This window comes from Cupressus sempervirens, chromosome 10, assembly GCF_028749045.1.
Source record: "Cupressus sempervirens isolate cs-2001-9-10 chromosome 10, ASM2874904v1, whole genome shotgun sequence".
Classification (NCBI taxonomy): Eukaryota; Viridiplantae; Streptophyta; class Pinopsida; order Cupressales; family Cupressaceae; genus Cupressus; species Cupressus sempervirens.
The window spans coordinates 375,094,936-375,112,795 of record NC_143127.1 but is presented as its reverse complement, the minus strand read 5'-3'; the positions used below and the strand labels follow the sequence as shown (position 1 = coordinate 375,112,795).

Below are 17,860 nucleotides of genomic sequence, written 5' to 3'. Positions count from 1 at the left end.
GATCTAAGATTTCATAGATAAGGAAGGAAAGGTAAGTACTTCTAAACCTTCCTCACCAAGTCCATTGTGGAAGCTGACATCACGAAGCAAGTCCTGAAGGCCATTGTATTAGTAAAGATTGGGGATCTATTGGAGACTCTACCGCACTTAAGTGTGGTAGCACACGGAACCAGAACTAAGGGGGAAACACTGAAGGAAGAAGTAAAAGTAGGGAAGGACACTAACATTGTATTTACCGTAGGGATGGGAAGGACATTGGCGGTGATGAAAATAACGAGGTGCAAATTAACCAATACTATTGTGGATGGAGGCTTAAGTGTTAATGTCCTCCTTGAAGAAACTTGAGGGCTCTTAGGAAACCAAGCCTTTGGCCACCCACTTTCCAGTTAGTAGGAGAAGATCGACATGGGATCAAGCCCATCAGGGCCTTAATGGGACAAAAAGTGGTGATTGGGACACGAGTTTTTCTTGGGTTTTGTAGTCATTGCCTTGGAGAAGAACATTATTAGGGAGGGGATGGTTAATCACAGTAGAGGCAAATCACAACTGGAAGAAAAATACCCTTTCAATCGAAGTAGACGATTGAAAATACACAATTGACTTAAGGAGTGGGTCTGCAAGTTAGGAGCTTGCATCCGATTCAAAGGTCGATGGAGAGGATGGTAATGGAATTGAGCTAGATGAAGAAGGCATTCTACAGTTGGGAGAATGTTCAAAAGATGAAACAAGTTCCCTCAATGGCTTATTTCAGTAGCAAATGGGGGACTATGAAGTGTTTCAACCATATTGTAATATGTTGCTGGTTCAAGAGTGGAACTTGATGAAGATTATCCAGGGTGTTACAAGGAGCACATAGAGGGTACAACTTGAATTGATGACACTCCAACACACACATTGCATAAGGATAAAAAAAATAGAGTATGAGGAGGCTAAGATGGAGAATTTGAATTTAGGAGAAGAGGACCATCCTAAAGTGTTTTTTGTAGGAGACGACTAGGATCTTGTATTGAACGCAACAACATTCAGAATATTTCTTGAGTATAATGATAAGTTGCATGGACATACAAGGACTTAAAAAGAGTGCCACTAGAATTGTGTGTCCATCGAATTCCTTTAGTACCTAGAGCAAGATGAGTACGCAAGACGCCTTATCAAATGAATAAGAAGTGTCAAGAGAAAATCACTAAGATGCTGGATGTAAGCATAATATTCAAAGTATAGAGCAATGATTGAGTGTCACTCATAGTTATATAATTGAAAAAGGATGGGAATTGAATCCGGATCTGCATAGACTTTAGATACCTAAATGCTTTAAACATAAAAGACCCCTTCCCAATCCCCTTTACGAACAATATTCTAGAAGAAGTGGCTGGGCAAAAGATGTACTCTTTCATGGACAGGTTTTCAGGTTACAACCAAATCGGCATTGCCGAAGAGGATAAATTGAAAACCAACTTTGTAGTGGAGGATGGGGTATGTGCTTACAATAGGATGGCATTTGGGCTATGTAACACACCTACCACATTTTAGAGAATTATTCTTCACATCTTTGATGGTTGGTCAATCTATAGTGGGAAGGAACAACACCTGAAGGTTATTGGAGAATGCATGGAACTATGCTGAAGGGCTAAGATGGCATTAAATCCAAAGAAATGTAGATTTATGGTTCCCCAAGGCAGGCTCCTCGGACACATAGTATGCAAGGAAGGGTTGAAAATGGATTTTGAACATGGAGGCTTTCATGGATGTGACTGGTGTCAAATCATGTTTAGGACGTGTGGGATACTATAGGAGATTTATAAAGGGATTTGGAGAAGTATCAATACCTTTAGAGAAATTAACCAGAAAAGGGGAGCAATTTGCATGGGGAAAGGACCAAGTGGAGGCCTTTCAAGAATTAAAGAGGAGGCTAGTGGGAGCTCCTATCCACATATATCCTAACCGGAACAAGGAGTTTCACATCGATATGGACACATCTAACTATGCAATAGGGGCCACCTTGACACAAATTGGAAAGGGGGGATTGGACCACTTGGTGTACTCTGCAAACAGACTACTTTCAGAAGTGTAATGGAATTACAACACCACGGAGAGAGAAGCACTAGGTATGGTCTATGCAGTTCAAAAGTACACATTACTTATTAGCCACACCATTTACATTTTTTGTTGATCAAGAAGCTCTCATATATGTGGTTAACAAACCTATTATCCAACGAAGAGTAAGTAGGTGGCTAATCCTCCAAGAATTTACTTTCAAAATCATAGATCATCTAGGGAAAAGTCATATGATTGCAAATCAAATGTCAAGAATAAAGTCAGGAGAACCTGTTGGAAATGAAGGACACAAAGACTTTCCAAGTGCCCACTTGTTTCAAATCGCCAAACTCCCATAGTGGTACAAAGGTATCGGCTAATACTTATCAATTGCTACCTTTCCTAGAGAAATGCCAGTGGCAACGAGGAGAAAGATTACATTGAAAAGCAAGACATTCTAGCTTATTAATGGGTTATTGTATAAGATGGGGCCGAATGGGGTGCTAAGGAAATGTGTGATGGAGGAAGAGATCCCCAGATTTCTAAGAGAGCCCCATGAAGGCTTGGAAGGAGATCATATGGGACCGGATGCAACAGCTCGGAACATAGTCTTGGTTGGACTCTGGTGGGCTACACTTCATGCAGATGCCTGAGAATGGGTCCTAAGTTGTGATACATGTCGGAGGGTAGGAAAACCCCTCAAAATAGATTTCATGCTGCTATTTCCCTCGCAACCATAGGAGCCATTTGAGCGTTGGGGTTTGGACGTTGTGGACTCTTTTCCTACTAGCAACACTCACAGATGTAGATATATAGTGGTTGCAATAGAGTATCTCACAAAATGGGTGGAGGTGAGAGCACTCGCAGACGACACGACGCTAAGTATGGTTAAATTCCTCTATGAACAAATAGTAACTCGGTTTGGCATACCCCTGCAGATAACAATTGACAGAGGAGTGCACTTTGTGGACCGAGTAATTAGGACAATGACAAGTTAGTTCAAGGTTTTTCATACATTTTCTAGTCCTTACTACCCCAAGGCTAATGGTCAAGCAAAAGCTACAAAATGTCATTGACCATCATGTACAAGACACGTGGAGTTGAAAAAGAAGATTGGGAGAGGCTTCCAACAGTCCTTTGGGCGTACTAGACTACCTACAAGGCCACTACTAGGCAAACCCCTTTTCATTTAATATATGGGTAGGAGGCTATAATGCTTGTTGAATATGCTGTACCAAGTCTAAGAGTAGCAGTTGAACACAGGTTGGGGGATGCATAGAGCCTAAGAGAAAGATTCAACACCTTAATAAAACTGGATGAGAGAAGGACGATGGCTCAGTGGGCAACTGAAGTTGCACAATAGAGACAAAAGTACTGGCATGATAAACATTTGAAAATAATGAATTTTCAATCGGGGTAACTTGTACAAAGTACAAAAGCAAGAGTGAGATGAAGCCTGACAAGTTCAAAGTACAATGGTTGGGACCGTATAGAATAACAAAAGTGGGGTTAAACAGAGAAATAAAGTTGTCAACTTTAGATAATAACCCCTTAAAAGACTCAGTTAATGGGTCCAAATTGAAACCTTATAAAGAGGGAAAGGAGTCTCTCCATAATTACTTCATAGAGATGAAAGAGGAGAAAAGTCAAATTGCCGTAAGGGACCCACAAAAGAAAACCCTAAAAAATGAGGGCTATAAATTAATTACTAGTGAGCAGCCTGTCCAAAAAACAAAAATCGCACAATAAGAGAAAGAAAAAAACTAAGTATGGTCAGGCAAGGAGCAAGGACAAAGTTGTTGCCATACGGAGTACGAACAAGGAGGAAGCGGTACCATTAGAGCAAGGAGGGAACCACACAAAGTTGTTGACGTATGAAGTATAGATAAGGAGTAGGAGCAAAATTTTGTATGATGTACAAATAGTAAGCAAAGGAATGGAGGCACCATATTGGGGCAACGTATGAATAGTAGAGGCCGTATGAGCAAAAATTGTAGGGGTTGAGTAGGGGGGTTCGTACGACTAGAAGGAGCAACTTGCTGTATGACGTACAACTAAGAAGGGTCCATACAAATAGAAGTAGCAACTAGTTGTATGACGTACAATTGAAAAGGGTACGTTGAAGAAGGCACAGTTTTCTATATGACGTACGTCTGGGAAAGATAACAAAGGAGCATACAATGTTTAAAAATATTGGGAAGAATGTCGCTTGCACACAAAAATTTCATGGGAGATTGAGACATGTGGAGGGAGATAGTGCAAGGACAGGAATAATAAGGACAACTAGGGTATTTAAAAATAATTACAAGATGGTGAAGACAAGCGTTGGCAATCCAAGCAGAGGAACAATTACTGATTCAAGAGAAGACAAAGCCTTGCAAGTGAGAAAAATGGCCACCAAGAAGAAGGGGAAGAACACAGAAAAGATTACAGCTGCCAATGTTACATTTGAGAGTGTGGTAGGAAGCAAATGTAGGACATGGTGGGAAAATGTAAAGGAAAACCATTTGCTGAAGGAGGCATTATGCAAGGCGGAGGTAGATAGTATCTTTTTAATGCCCATTTTTATTTTAAAAGAATTTTATCCTGTGTTGAGAACTATGATTGTTGGATACGACAAAAAAGGATTGAAATCTGTGATCTAGTATTTTCAGCAAACCCTCACTATTTCTTATTCTCCAAATAAGATAAGCAAAGTATTTGGGGCTCCTAAAAAAGGGCACGATGCAACAAAAACCCCAACAAAAATGACAATGAAGGAAAAGAAAAAATGGCTAGGATTGCTGTACAAGAGTGAGTGACCTTACAGAATAGGAATGAATCAGTGTTTTGAGTAAGAATAAGAGTCAGGGGCTGAAGAAAATATTTATAGCTAATGAAGAATGGAGGTGCATCGTGGACTTGGTAAAGAGAAAACTCATTGGTGGAAGCCATATGTTTGACATCACCATCTGGATGTTACCCATAGTGAATGGAGTGAATATGGCAAGGGTTTACAAGTGGGTGTAAGTCTTTTTAGAAAGGTTAAGGGAATTCTTGTAGTTAAAGCATAAAGCATTCTACATGCTTCATATGCCATAGCCCTGTTCCTTGAAGCATTTCGAACACACGTAGCCCTAAGGCATAGAACATTCGTACCAACAAACAGAGTGACCCCTATAAATCGACTATGGCATATTGGTTTTACCTAGATATATTTGGAATCAGGCTTGGAGGGGGAGAGCCAAGAAAGAAGAAGCTAAGGCACATGGTGGTACCTAAGACTTATATTCAACTACAGAGCATAGACAAAGAAGATGGGAGTTCCGATGAAGAAGGGACAAGTATAGGAGAATCTTCTTTAGATGAATCAGACAAAGAGGAATTTCGGCTAAGTCACTTCTAGGGCACACTTGGAGATGTCACATTTCTACCAATAAAAGGAGAACCATTGCCATGAGTCGTACCCAAGTACGCAGAGATCTATGTGGATGGAAGATGAGGCAACTGTACGAACATGGCAAGGATAGTTAACACGAAAAGCCATATGAGTATTCGTACTAGAGAAGTCCATATGATGGATGGTGGTATGCAGGATGCCCGTATCGAGGATGCTCGCATGTAGGAAATTTGAGACACCTGTTACGTTCTCTTCGGTTGCACCTAATTCAATTAGTACGATGTCGAGAAAAAGACAATAGATTATAAAGTGCCAGAGAACTTAGTAAGCAAAATGGGATGATAAAGAAGATAGAACGATGCCTCCCAAATCCTACAGGCACCATCTATGCCCTCAGACTGGAGAACTCACTTTTGAAGCTAGTTCTTCCACTGCTTTAATAGTTTTACTAGTTCTTTTGAAACTCAAGGACTACAACAAAAAATAAAGGGCATAGCCAACGAAATGAATTAATTCACAGGGAAATGATGAACTTGATAGAGCAAAATAAAATGGTGCACACTGAGAGAATCCACGAGAACCTACCTTAAGAAGACAAAATTAGACATCTTGGTCCAAAGAGTAGGGAAGATAAAATAGTTGGTTGATTCTTTATGAAATTCAAGAACAAAGGCTAAAAAGTCCCTATTTGAAAAAAATGGATGTCTCTAGATCATTGGTTGATGTCGAAAATGGTATCTAAGATTTGGATGGTTGACCACAATTGCAAAAGAAGTCAGTGGTGAGATTGAGTTGTCAGGATATCCTTTTGGACAGTAACTTAAGGACTTTGGAATATAGTGTAGCTAGAGTAATTTGTGGAATATAGTCCCCTCAAATGTGCTATAGTGTAGCTATAGTAAATTGTGGAATATTTCATCTTTTGGAGGGTTATATGTTGCTGCTATAGTGTCGCACATCATATTTGAGCATTTCTGTATTAGTTTTTGGGACTCTGGAGAGTTTGTGTGAATAAGTACTAGATTTGAATTGTTTGACATTTCTTGTCAACCCTAGCTGAGTACTATCTTTGGAGGAGTAAAAAAAAAAAACCCAGGGCTAAGATCATTGATACAATTACCGGTTTCCTTCATTTGCCAGTTAGCACCAATCATCCTTAGTGTCACATTAATCTGTAATGTGCCCATTATAAAATAAAATAAATAGGTAATATTTCTTATTTTGGGTCTCTATCAATTTATATATGTCTTGGGCCCATCTTTTGTCTTATGTCATAGGTGTAGGATTTGTTGTCAATTCTATTTGTGCACCCTCGAGAGTTAGTCCGATAGGTATTTATGTCCAACGGATAGGGTGTTTTCAGTATACACCTGGATTGATTTCTCTATTGCAAATTCCTTTGTGAATTTTTATTGTTTCCGTTTCGGAAGTGAAAGACCTTCCCTACTTGGCTTGAAGCAATTTCAGTGGGATTTAGGCCTGCCCTATTCTGCATGGGAAATACTTTTCTTAGATCTGGCAAGTTCGAGCACCATCTATGTCTGGAAATGTAATTCTTGTTCAATAAATTGTATATGTCAGTGTTTGACATCTTTCTCTATTTGGTGAACATATTGTGTGCTGGCATTCAAAAATTTGCATATAGTTTGGCATCATCAAAATACATCTTCTATCATTTGCAATTCACTCATGTGTAACTGTTCAACCTACTAGCCGTATGGCTAGCAAGCTATAAATGTGTCCCTTTGTGAGCTAAGGCAATAATTCTAACATCACCGCATTTGAGAGCATATTGGCAAATATTGAAGGAGCTTGGACATTACACAACACAAATTAAGCCATTGTACGACCTATATACGCACATACACCAACATCCCCTTCGGTCACCATACGAAGGTGCCTCCATCCTTCTACTGTATGATTACCATTCATTCCCTCCACCTTATGACTCTCTACCCAAACGTTGTACATTTGCCTAACACACCATACATGATGGGCCATCTAAGACACCGTATGACAATTCATTGTACATCACTCCATACACAAAAGTAAGCTATCTCCACTATACGACTACTCCCTTCTCCACATCGTATGACAATATGGTACCCCTGACAGCTATTTAGTACACAACGAAGCATATCATTTTAGTATCATCTACCTTATTGTGCGGTTTTGGAACATTACAGTGGTATCAGAGCTAGTGATTCTGCTAGCTTGTAGATTGAATGCAAGTTTATACCTGGAGGAGAAGCCAGGATCACTCTGTTGTTTGAATGGGGGATCCACAAGATCTTGTGACAAAAGTCATAAATCTTGTAAGAGAGCTCACCAAAAACTAGGTCTAGATCAACAAAACGTAATAACTTATGCAAGCAACCCTATAGTTGGCCAATGGAAAAGTAATCAGAGAACAAAATGGGCATAGCAAACAAACCCTCAACCCTCTTGCTCTTGACCTTTGATACCAATTTTTCCTCCAAGGATTGAAGCACCGTGCAGAGAACAAGAGCTAGTTCCCAGGAAATGCAAGAATAACTTCAGGAAGATTGGAGAAATGCAAATATGGAAGGCGACATTTCATACAAAGATTATTCCAAATTGAGAATGAGGTACTCTGGTGGTTGAAATTGTGGATATTTCAACGATGATCTCCAGAGGAAGATCAAGAAGGTGAACTTGATGCCATTTGATGGATCTAGAGCAATCACCGCACATGCATGTGTTCTGAAAGCATACACCTATTTTCAGCTCAAAACGATGCTCAAAGAAGCAATCAATTTCGCAACACTCCATCTAGGAGTGGTGCATGAATGGTGGCACTACAGATTGGTCACTCTCGGCAATGACCAAGTGACCTCCTAAGCCGAGTTCACTAAGAAACTGTATCGACCATTTCGATGGGAAGGACCTTGAACTAAACTTCAAAGATTTGGTACAACTAAGGCAAACAGATACGGTAGACAATAACATCACAGAGTTCCAGAGGCTACTAGTACTAGTCACAGACATCTCAAAGAGACATCAAATCATGTTATTAATGGATGGGTTGAGGGAACCTTTGAGAGGCCAGGTCAAAGGATTCAACCCATGCACACTTAACAAAGCTATTAAGAAGGTGCATGACATGACCACATCTTCTTCCAAAACCCACATAGGTACTCGAACACCTGCCCCGTAGGAAGACAAACAAGGAGCCAATTCAGAAAAAGCCTCCGCTTCATGATGGCTTTTGGCACGAACTTCGAAGGAGAAAGCTTTGTTTCACTTGCAAGGAGCCTTGGGGAATGGGCCACTATTGTCTTGGGAAGAAGATGATTTATTACATTGAGGTGTTCCCCGATGATGAGGAAGAGAGTCAAGTATCTAGGATCCAAGGTGAAGAAACTAACCTAGTAGAGAGAGTAAACACACTTGTACAAAAAGGAGGATCTATTGCTACACTTTCCGTGGCTTCAGGCAATAACATATTTTGGGTTCATGGCACTCTTCACGAGGGGCAAATCACCGTCATGCTTGATAGTGGCGCCACACTCAGTTTCATCAATTTATCAGTGGTTGCTGAGAGGGCTTTGCATGCAATGAAGCATGGCGGGTTTGAGGTAAAAGTGGTAGGGGGAACTTTGTTACCTTGCACTCACATAGTTCCACGACTAAGCATTTCCATGGGAATATATACTTTAATGGATGATTTCTTTGTCATAGATTTGGATGACATCGATGTCATATTGGGTGTCCAATGGATAGAGACCTTGGATCAGTAGACCCAAGTTCTAAGATGGAATTTTCATATGAGATAGACAACAGGAAGGTAATGCTGAGAGGAATGTCAAATAAAGGGCCAAAACTCAAGAAGATAGAGGTGATATTTAGAACTCCAAAATGCGACTATGACACTACGACCAATACTTTACTAGTGGTATTTGATTTTAATCCGCATGACTGGAGAGATGATCTGTTAGTTGAATACTCCAAGAACACTTTTGCATGTTAGTTGATGGACAACTATACATAGGATGATTGATACAAGGTGGTTGATGATAACATTTATTACGACAAGATCTACTTGGTACCCAACTCCAAACTGAAGGAGTTGATCACAAGAGAGATTCACGATCCACCCTTAGGAGGATTTTTAGGATGGAGTTCGCGTTTGCTTGAGGACAAGCAATCTTCGGGCCGGAAGGACTTTAATGTCCTCATTATGAAACAAAATAAATAGATAGTATTTCTTATTTTGGATCTTGATTTATTTATGTATATTTTGGGCCCATCTTTTATTTTATGTCATAGGTGTAAGATTTGCCATCGGCTCTATTTGTGAACCTGCTGGAGTTTATTCGACAGGTATTTATGTTTGGTGGGTAGGTTGTTTATAATATGCGTCTAATTTGATTTCTATATTGTGAATTCCTTTGTGAATTTTGATTGTTGCCATTTTAGAAGTGAAAGACCTTCCCTACTTGGTTTGAGGTAGTTTTGGTGGGATTCAGGCCTGCCCTACTCTATGTAGGAAATACTTTGCTTGAATTTGGCAAGTTCGAGCACCATCTATGTCTGCAAATGTAATTCTTGTTCTATAAATTGAATATGTCAGTGTTTGGCATATATCTCTGTTTGGCAAACATACCATGTACTGGCATTCAACAATTTCTATCTAGTTTGGCATCATCAAAATACATCTTTCGTCATTTGCAATTCATTCATCCGTAACCGTTCGACCTAGAGTATGGTTGGCGAGCCATATAGATGTTGTTTATCCCAGTGTGAGCTAAGGCAATAATTCTGACATCACCACATTTGAGAACATATTGGCAAGTACGGGAGGAGCTTAGACATTACACAACACAGATTAAGCAACCGTATGGCCTATATATACACATATGACAACATCCCCTCTAGTCATTGTATGACAGTGCCACCATCCTTCTACCATACGGCTACCACCCATTCCCTCAACCGTATGACTCTCTACCCAAACGCCGTACATCTGCCCAACACACCGTACATTAGGGGCCATCTAAGACACCGTATGGCAATTCACCATACGTCACTCCTCCGTACATCTCAGTAAGCTATCTCCATTGTATGACCACTCCCTCCTCCACACTGTACAAACTATACCGTACCCCCGACAACATATGCAGTATGCAACGAAGCATATTGTTTTTGGATCGCCTGCCTCATTGTGCAGATCTAGACCATTATACAATCATATAAGGAGTTGTTCCAATCATTAGAAGGTTATATCGGGTATATAAGGTGGTGTTCCAGCATTTTAGAAGGTTACATTAAACATACAAGGTGTTGTTACTGTTAACCAAACTCAAATGGTTATATCAAACTCAAATGGTTATATCAGACTTCAATAGTACTGTACTTGGCTTTGAGAGTGTAAATCTTTTGGAGTATCTTATCAGTGGCCATATTGTACAACATCAATCAAATTTCACTTGTGAGTTGATTTTGGAAAGTGATAATTCTGCTTTTGTCATATTGATATCTAATCAGACTTGAGTGTGATTTAAAGTTATTTTAGGTTTTTTGTGAAGTTTCCAACTTGGCTATCCATTTTGATTGCACCTGTAGGTTCTTGATTACAATCAAATTGTCATACCACTCACATAAGGTTCTGTACCATTCATAGAGGGTTATAGCATAAAGAAATATAAAGGGGTCATTACATTTACACTTGTGAATTGTAACTTGTTTAAACTTTGAATTGCCTTAACATTAAATTACTTGTTGGAGTTAACCATCTTGTTTATATATATGGGTATTTGTTATGTACTTTGTTAATCTATACAAAGAGGCATTATTGGTGATTTATTTTGTTGTCTGAGATTAAGGTGGCCGACTCCCTTGAGAAAGGGACAGAACATGAAGATGAGTATATGATCAGTGAGAGGGAACTTCTTGTCAATAGGTGAGCAATTCCATTAGATATATGGTTAAATATCTGAGCTGTTAATGGGAGCTGTACCTTTTGTGCTGCAAATTTCTTGAAAGCAAAAATTGTATTTTTGTATTTAGAATCTCAATCATTTTGGTTTATCCTGTAGATGCACCCTCCAGCATTATGGAAATAGTTCCTAATCAGTGTTTTGGTTTGTGCAGATTTATATCAGTTCCCAAGGACATGGGAAATTTCAACTGTGGAGCATTTGTTGCTGGAATTGTAAAGGTGCTTGTTCTCAATATCAATATGGATTTCTATGGAAATATTTAATATTATTTGTATTTTAATAGTTTCAAGAGATGTTCAATACTGTTTGATTCCTTTATGCACTTGGAGGATTTCATTTGGAGCAAGTTGGGTTCGGGGACCTTGTGTGTTTGAATTTCCTCTTTGTAAACTTAAAAACTCTGTTAACTTTTCACTAATTTCTAAAATTTTCCTAACGTTCCAAGATTTTGTGCCATGTGAAGGGTGTCTTAGATGGTGCAGGTTTCCCAGCTGTCGTGACAGCACATTTTGTCCCTGTGGAGGGTCAGCCTCGACCACGGACAACTATTTTAATAAAGTTTGCAGATGAGGTAGAAATTATTGGAGAGTTATATTACAATTGACACTTTCAGTTTCCTAGTGTTTGGGATGTTGGAAATCATTGAGCATCCGTGCTTTTTCTTATCTTTGATTCGTCTTACTTACAGATTGCTATGTGAAAATTGCTAATGCTCAGTTATGGTCTGTCAAGAAGCATTTTGATGCTTTTTGATGAATGTGTGTTATCATACCCAAACTTCATGGATTTACATGTCTTTCTATGTTCTGATGATAACATACATTTCCCACCACTATAAGATAATAAACAAGGTGATGCCAAGAAGCATTCATTAACAAATTAAATATTTAAGGTGTTTTTTTATCACTAAATTGCAAACACATTCACGTGCCATCTTATTAAACATTAGGAGAAATGAACCTTAAAGACTTCAGTGTTAATGCATAGGATCTCTGATAGAAATAATATCAGACTTTTATATCAGACTTGTACTTCTTCTTCTTCCTATTTTTGTGCAGCAGGTCTGCAACTTTGATTTGTCTTCAATGCTATAATAATCTTTATCTTGAATGCCAAGTGCTGATTGTGATATTCTGCAAATTCTGAATAATCAGATCTGAGATAATAGCTTCTTATGCTTGCTGTTCTGATCTTGTGTTTGACCTTGAAATGAGATGACAATATTAATTGTCCTTCTAAAATATATATATCACAGCAAGTATTCGATTTGTGGCAGAGTTGCTTAAGGAGCAGACTTCTATTAATTGTGTGCTCTTTAACTACAACAATACCCTCCTTATATACCATAACCAAAGGGCATGTCCCTTAAAGGGACATGACCCTATCTAGGCTGGCTCACAATGCCTTCTCATAATCAGCGCCTAGAAGGAGTTTTATTTTAACAACGAACATAACTAATATAGTTAATGTTAATGCTAACTTGTACTCAGCCCAAAGATTGCTGATCATGCCTAAATCAAGGGGCAATGTATTAATAGCCTTCAAAATGGTTTTATATGAACTAAGAGGATTGTGTGATCTGCACAGTCAGACCATTATGAGAATCGAAGTTATAGTTTTAATACTCTCTGTTAACTTGATAATCATACTAAGAGATAACATATCTAGCGTCATCAATTACGATGAATAAGCATAGAATGATATGCTATATCTATCTGAATCTTCTTCTTAGCATGTGGTATTATTGAGCACATGATCCTATGTCACATTACTATATCTGTGATATGACATATCACTTATACTAGTGATAACAGTATTGCAATTAATACAATATACAAGATAACATCCGGAGAACAATTAAATTCATCATTTATCCAAGTTGTGACTCATAGGTATTGACATTCCTATATCACAACATGATCTTGAGTTAAGATCTACCAGAACATAGGATGAACTTCAGAGAATAATAAAATTCTTCCTTTATCCAAATTGTGATTTATAGTCATAACAATGTCTACATCACAATGTGATCTTGAACTCATCTAGATTTGACAGTAAATCTCTACTGTTTAACACATTATCCAAGAGATCATCATCTCTCATAATGTCTTTTATACAAGTATCCATTATCTCAGAGATCGTCACCTCTTAGATAATGAATACAAATGGTGGAGCGCATAACAGTCAATAGCCTGACAATAAAATTATTTTAATAATAATTTAAAGAATACAAATGTATTATAATTCAACCATACCAAGTTTTTTCCTGAAGTGCTCTATCTTTACTCGAGAGAGAGGCTTGGTAAGAATATGTGTTGTTTGATTTGTAGTGCAAATGTATTCTAATTTTTCAGTATTCCTGTTTACCATATCTCTTATATAATGGTAAGGAATTTCAATATGCTTAGACCTATCATGAAAAACCAGATTCACAGAAAGCTTGATTGAACTCTGATTATCACAATGAATAATCGTAGGATTCATGGCTTGACCAAATAATCCCACAAGTAACTTTCTAAGCCAAACTGCTTTCCAAGAGGCCATCGCTGATGCAATGTATTCGGCTTCTGTGGAACTTCGTGTTACTAAAGACTACTTTTTGCATATCCATGATATCATTACTGAGCCTAAATTGAAACATCCTTAAGTGCTTTTCCTTTCAGTAACACTTCCAACCCAATCCAAGTCTGTGTATCCATGTAGGTCCAATTTAACTTTCTCATACTTGAGCCCAAGGTTAAGAGTGCCTTGTAAGTATCTCATTATGTGTTTAACTGCAACTAGGTGAATCTCCTTTGGCTTGCACATAAACTGACTTAAGGCATTAATAGCATAGCAAATATTAGGGCTTGTATTTACCAAATACATAAGGGACCCACTCATCTGTTTGTAAAGAGTAAAATCTATGGAAGGTGATTCTACTACTGCTTCCTTGAGTTTATGTAGATTAGTCTCCATGGGAGAAGACATACGCCTATAGTTTCACATTCCAAATCTCTTTAAGATACCTAATGTATACTTTCCTTGATTGAGTATGATGCTGTCAGAATTCTGCCATACTTCTAGTCCTAAGAAGTAATGAAGGAATCCTATATCTTTCATCTCAAATATTTTTATTAGATCTTTCTTGCATTGATCTATGAGATGATCATCACCTGTTATTAGTAAATCATCAACATACAATATCAAAATTACCATATCATCTTTATCCCTTTTATAATATAGATTTGGATCAGCTTTATTCTTAGAGAATCCTAAGCCGGTGAGATACTTATCAATTCGTTCATATCATGCCCTTGGAGCCTTTTTAAGTCCACAGAGAGCTTTCTTGAGCCTGCAAACAAAAAATTTAGAGTTATGAGTTTCAAATCCTTCAGCTTGCCCCAAATATACCTCTTCTGTAGTCTTTCCATTCAGAAATGCTATTTTTACATCTATTTGATGTACTTTTCATCTCTTCGATGCTGCAATAGCTAGGACTGTCTTACAGAGGTGTATCTGGCAACAAGAGCAAAGGTTTCTTCATAATCAATCCCCTCATTCTGAGAGAATCCCATGGTTATGAATTTGGCTTTATATTTTTCAATGCTACCGTCAACAACATGCTTGATTTTAAATATCCACTTGGAAGAAACAATAGATTTTTCTTCAGGTCTTCGAACAATTTCCCAAACATCATTCTTCATAATGGATTGGTATTCTTCCATCATGGCATCCTTCCAAGCTGTATGTTTAATAGCATCTGAAATATGGGTTGGTTTTGATTTAGACAAATTACTCATGTTTGCAGCATAATTAGAAATTTTTTTGGGTCTTTTGCTTTCTTTGGAGGTTCCAGATGGTGTAGCAAAGTCCTGTGCTTCCTCTACTGTCTTAATGGCCCAAAGTGGTCTTTTCTTAGAATTTTTGGTTTCCTCAAGATTCAGGTTTTGAATTTCATCTTCAATTTTTTCAATTTTCTCCCTCTAAGACTCAGATTCAGTATTTCCTTCAGAACTAGGTAAGGGAGAGGGTTCTTTAGAACTTAGAGCTCTTTTGAATGCTAAATTTTCTTCAAAAATTACATCTCGACTAATTTCAATATTTTTTTGACTAGGTATGAAAATCCTATATGCTTTAGATGTTTCACTATACCCAACAAAAATACCTTTCCTCGCGGAGGGTTCTAACTTAGTTCTCTTTTCTTTTGGAACATGTATATATATTGGACACCCAAAAATCTTAAGATGACTTATATTAGGTTTAACCTTAGTAAAGACTTCTTCAGGAGTTTTATCTCTAAGGTAGGAGTGAGGGCTTTTGTTTTGAATATAGACAACAGCACAAGAGGCTTCTACCCAAAGATAATATTCTAGATTTTGATCAAATATGATAGCTCTAGTAGCTTCTATAATTGTTCTATTCTTCCTTTTTGCTACCCCGTTTTGTTGTGGGTTATAAGGAACGATATACTCCCTGTTAATTCCTGTTTCTTTACAAAACCTTTTAAACAAATCTGAAGTGTATTCCCCTCCATTATCAGTTCTAAGAGTTTTATTTTTATGTCTTGATAAGTTTTCAGTTAAGGTTTTAAATTCTTTGAATCTCTTTAGAATTTCGTTTGATTCTTTGCATTTTACGAAGTAAATAAAAGTTTTCCTAGAAAAGTCATCTATGAACAAAATATAGTACCAGAGTCCTCCAAGAGAAGGAACAGACGTAGGTCCACATAAATCTGAGTGGGTTAATTCTAAAACATTGTTAGCTTTTCTAGTGCTATCATGAAATGGACTTTTGGTGTTCTTACCCAAAACGCATTCTTTGCATATGCTTGAGTGATCTTTATTTAGGTTAGGTAAACCAGTAACCATCTTCTCCATAGTTGATAAGGTTTTGAAATTTAAATGTTCTAACCTTCTGTGCCATATTTCATTTATATCAACAGCTTCATGAATTAAGGCTTGAATAGGTTGACTAGGTTATGAATTTAATTCATACAAGTACCTCTTTCTTTGACCAATCAATTTTGCTTTCTTAAATGAGTTCTTAGCCTAGGTCATTACTTTACCATCCATGAATGCAACATTATGTCCATCATCTTCAAGTGCTGTAAGTGAATTAGATTTCTTTTTATTCCTAGTACATAGAGTACTCCTTTGAGAAGAAGAGAACTACCCGACTTTAGTTTCAAGGTGCAATTTCCAATTCCTTTGATGGAATGTGCTGAATTATCACCGATAGTGACTTCACCATTAACCTTTTTTGATATAGAGTCTAGTGCTTCTTTGTATCTTGTAATATGTCGAGATGATCCACTATCAATCACCCATGCCTTACTTGAGACTTGATTTGATAGTGCCGAATAGAATACACGATTCTTAGGATCATAGTTATCTTCTTTCCTAGTAATGTTTGTACAGTTCACTTGCTGTTTAGAATTCCCAAGGCAATTAGATCTGTAGTGTCCAAACTTTTCTCATTTGAAGCATTTTATTTTGGATAGATCTTTCTTAGGTTTTTCACTCTTTTGATTACCCTTTTTTTTCTTAAAGTGTTTATTCTTGCCTTTATAGGAATTTGTGTTAAGAACATGAAGTTCTTCATCTTCAGTTTTCAAGTTCCCCCCTTTCTTAAGTTTTCTGGATTCTTCTTGGAGACAATCTTCCTTAAGTTTGACACTTACTCGTCGTGCGAATGTTTCCCATGAATTTGGTAATCCATCTATAGCCACCAATGTTAGTTCCGTGTCATTAGTGATGGTTCCTATACTTGCAAGTTCATCTCTTAGACTAGCAACCCTTAGGATGTAAGTATTCATCGATTCTCCCTTTTTTATTTGTATATGATTTAGATGCCTTTTTAGTGTGAGAACTCTAGTTGCATTATTAACCTCATATGCATTTAATTATGCATTCATCATATCAAATACTGTTTGATGTTTTGTTAGCATGGGTACTATTTCATTTTTCACTCCATCTAATATGATCTATATGTTTTTCCTATTTCCTTTACTCCAGATAGTTTTATGAGGTTCAACAACAGATTGTCTGGATGCTGAATCAACAAATTGTTTTACATCATTTTCTTCAAGAATCATCATGATTCTGATTTTCCAAGCATCAAAGTGTTCTTTCCTATCAAACCTGTCCTCGGGTCTGATTGTGTATGCCATTAAAGATAGGAGAATGATGCTAGATATATATCAAGTCTGATTATTTAATTTGCAGAGCCTAGTTCGACTGCTAGAGCTCTGATACAATGTAATATTCTGCAAATTCTGAATAATCAGATCTGAGATAATAGCTTCTTATGCTTGCTGTTCAGATCTTCCTTGTGATTAACCTTGAAATGAGATGACAATATTAATTGTCCTTCTGAAATATATATATCACAGCAAGTATTCGATTTGTGGCAGAGTTGCTCATTTAACTACAACAATACCCTCTTTATATACCATAACCAAAGGGCATGACCCTATCTAGGTCAGCCCACAATGCCTTCTCAT

General features: G+C 37.6%; 1 protein-coding gene across 1 annotated transcript in view; it reads left to right on the top strand.

The window, feature by feature from the left end:
- The window catches only part of LOC149534242 (Transport protein particle (TRAPP) component), a 69,027-nt gene that overhangs the window by 48,755 nt on the left and 2,412 nt on the right, over positions 1-17,860 (top strand). The window contains exons 5-7 of the mRNA XM_089806907.1: positions 11,260-11,336; positions 11,528-11,594; positions 11,840-11,947. Coding sequence (XP_089663033.1) covers positions 11,260-11,336; positions 11,528-11,594; positions 11,840-11,947 — 252 coding nt within the window. The remainder of the gene's footprint in view (positions 1-11,259; positions 11,337-11,527; positions 11,595-11,839; positions 11,948-17,860) is intronic.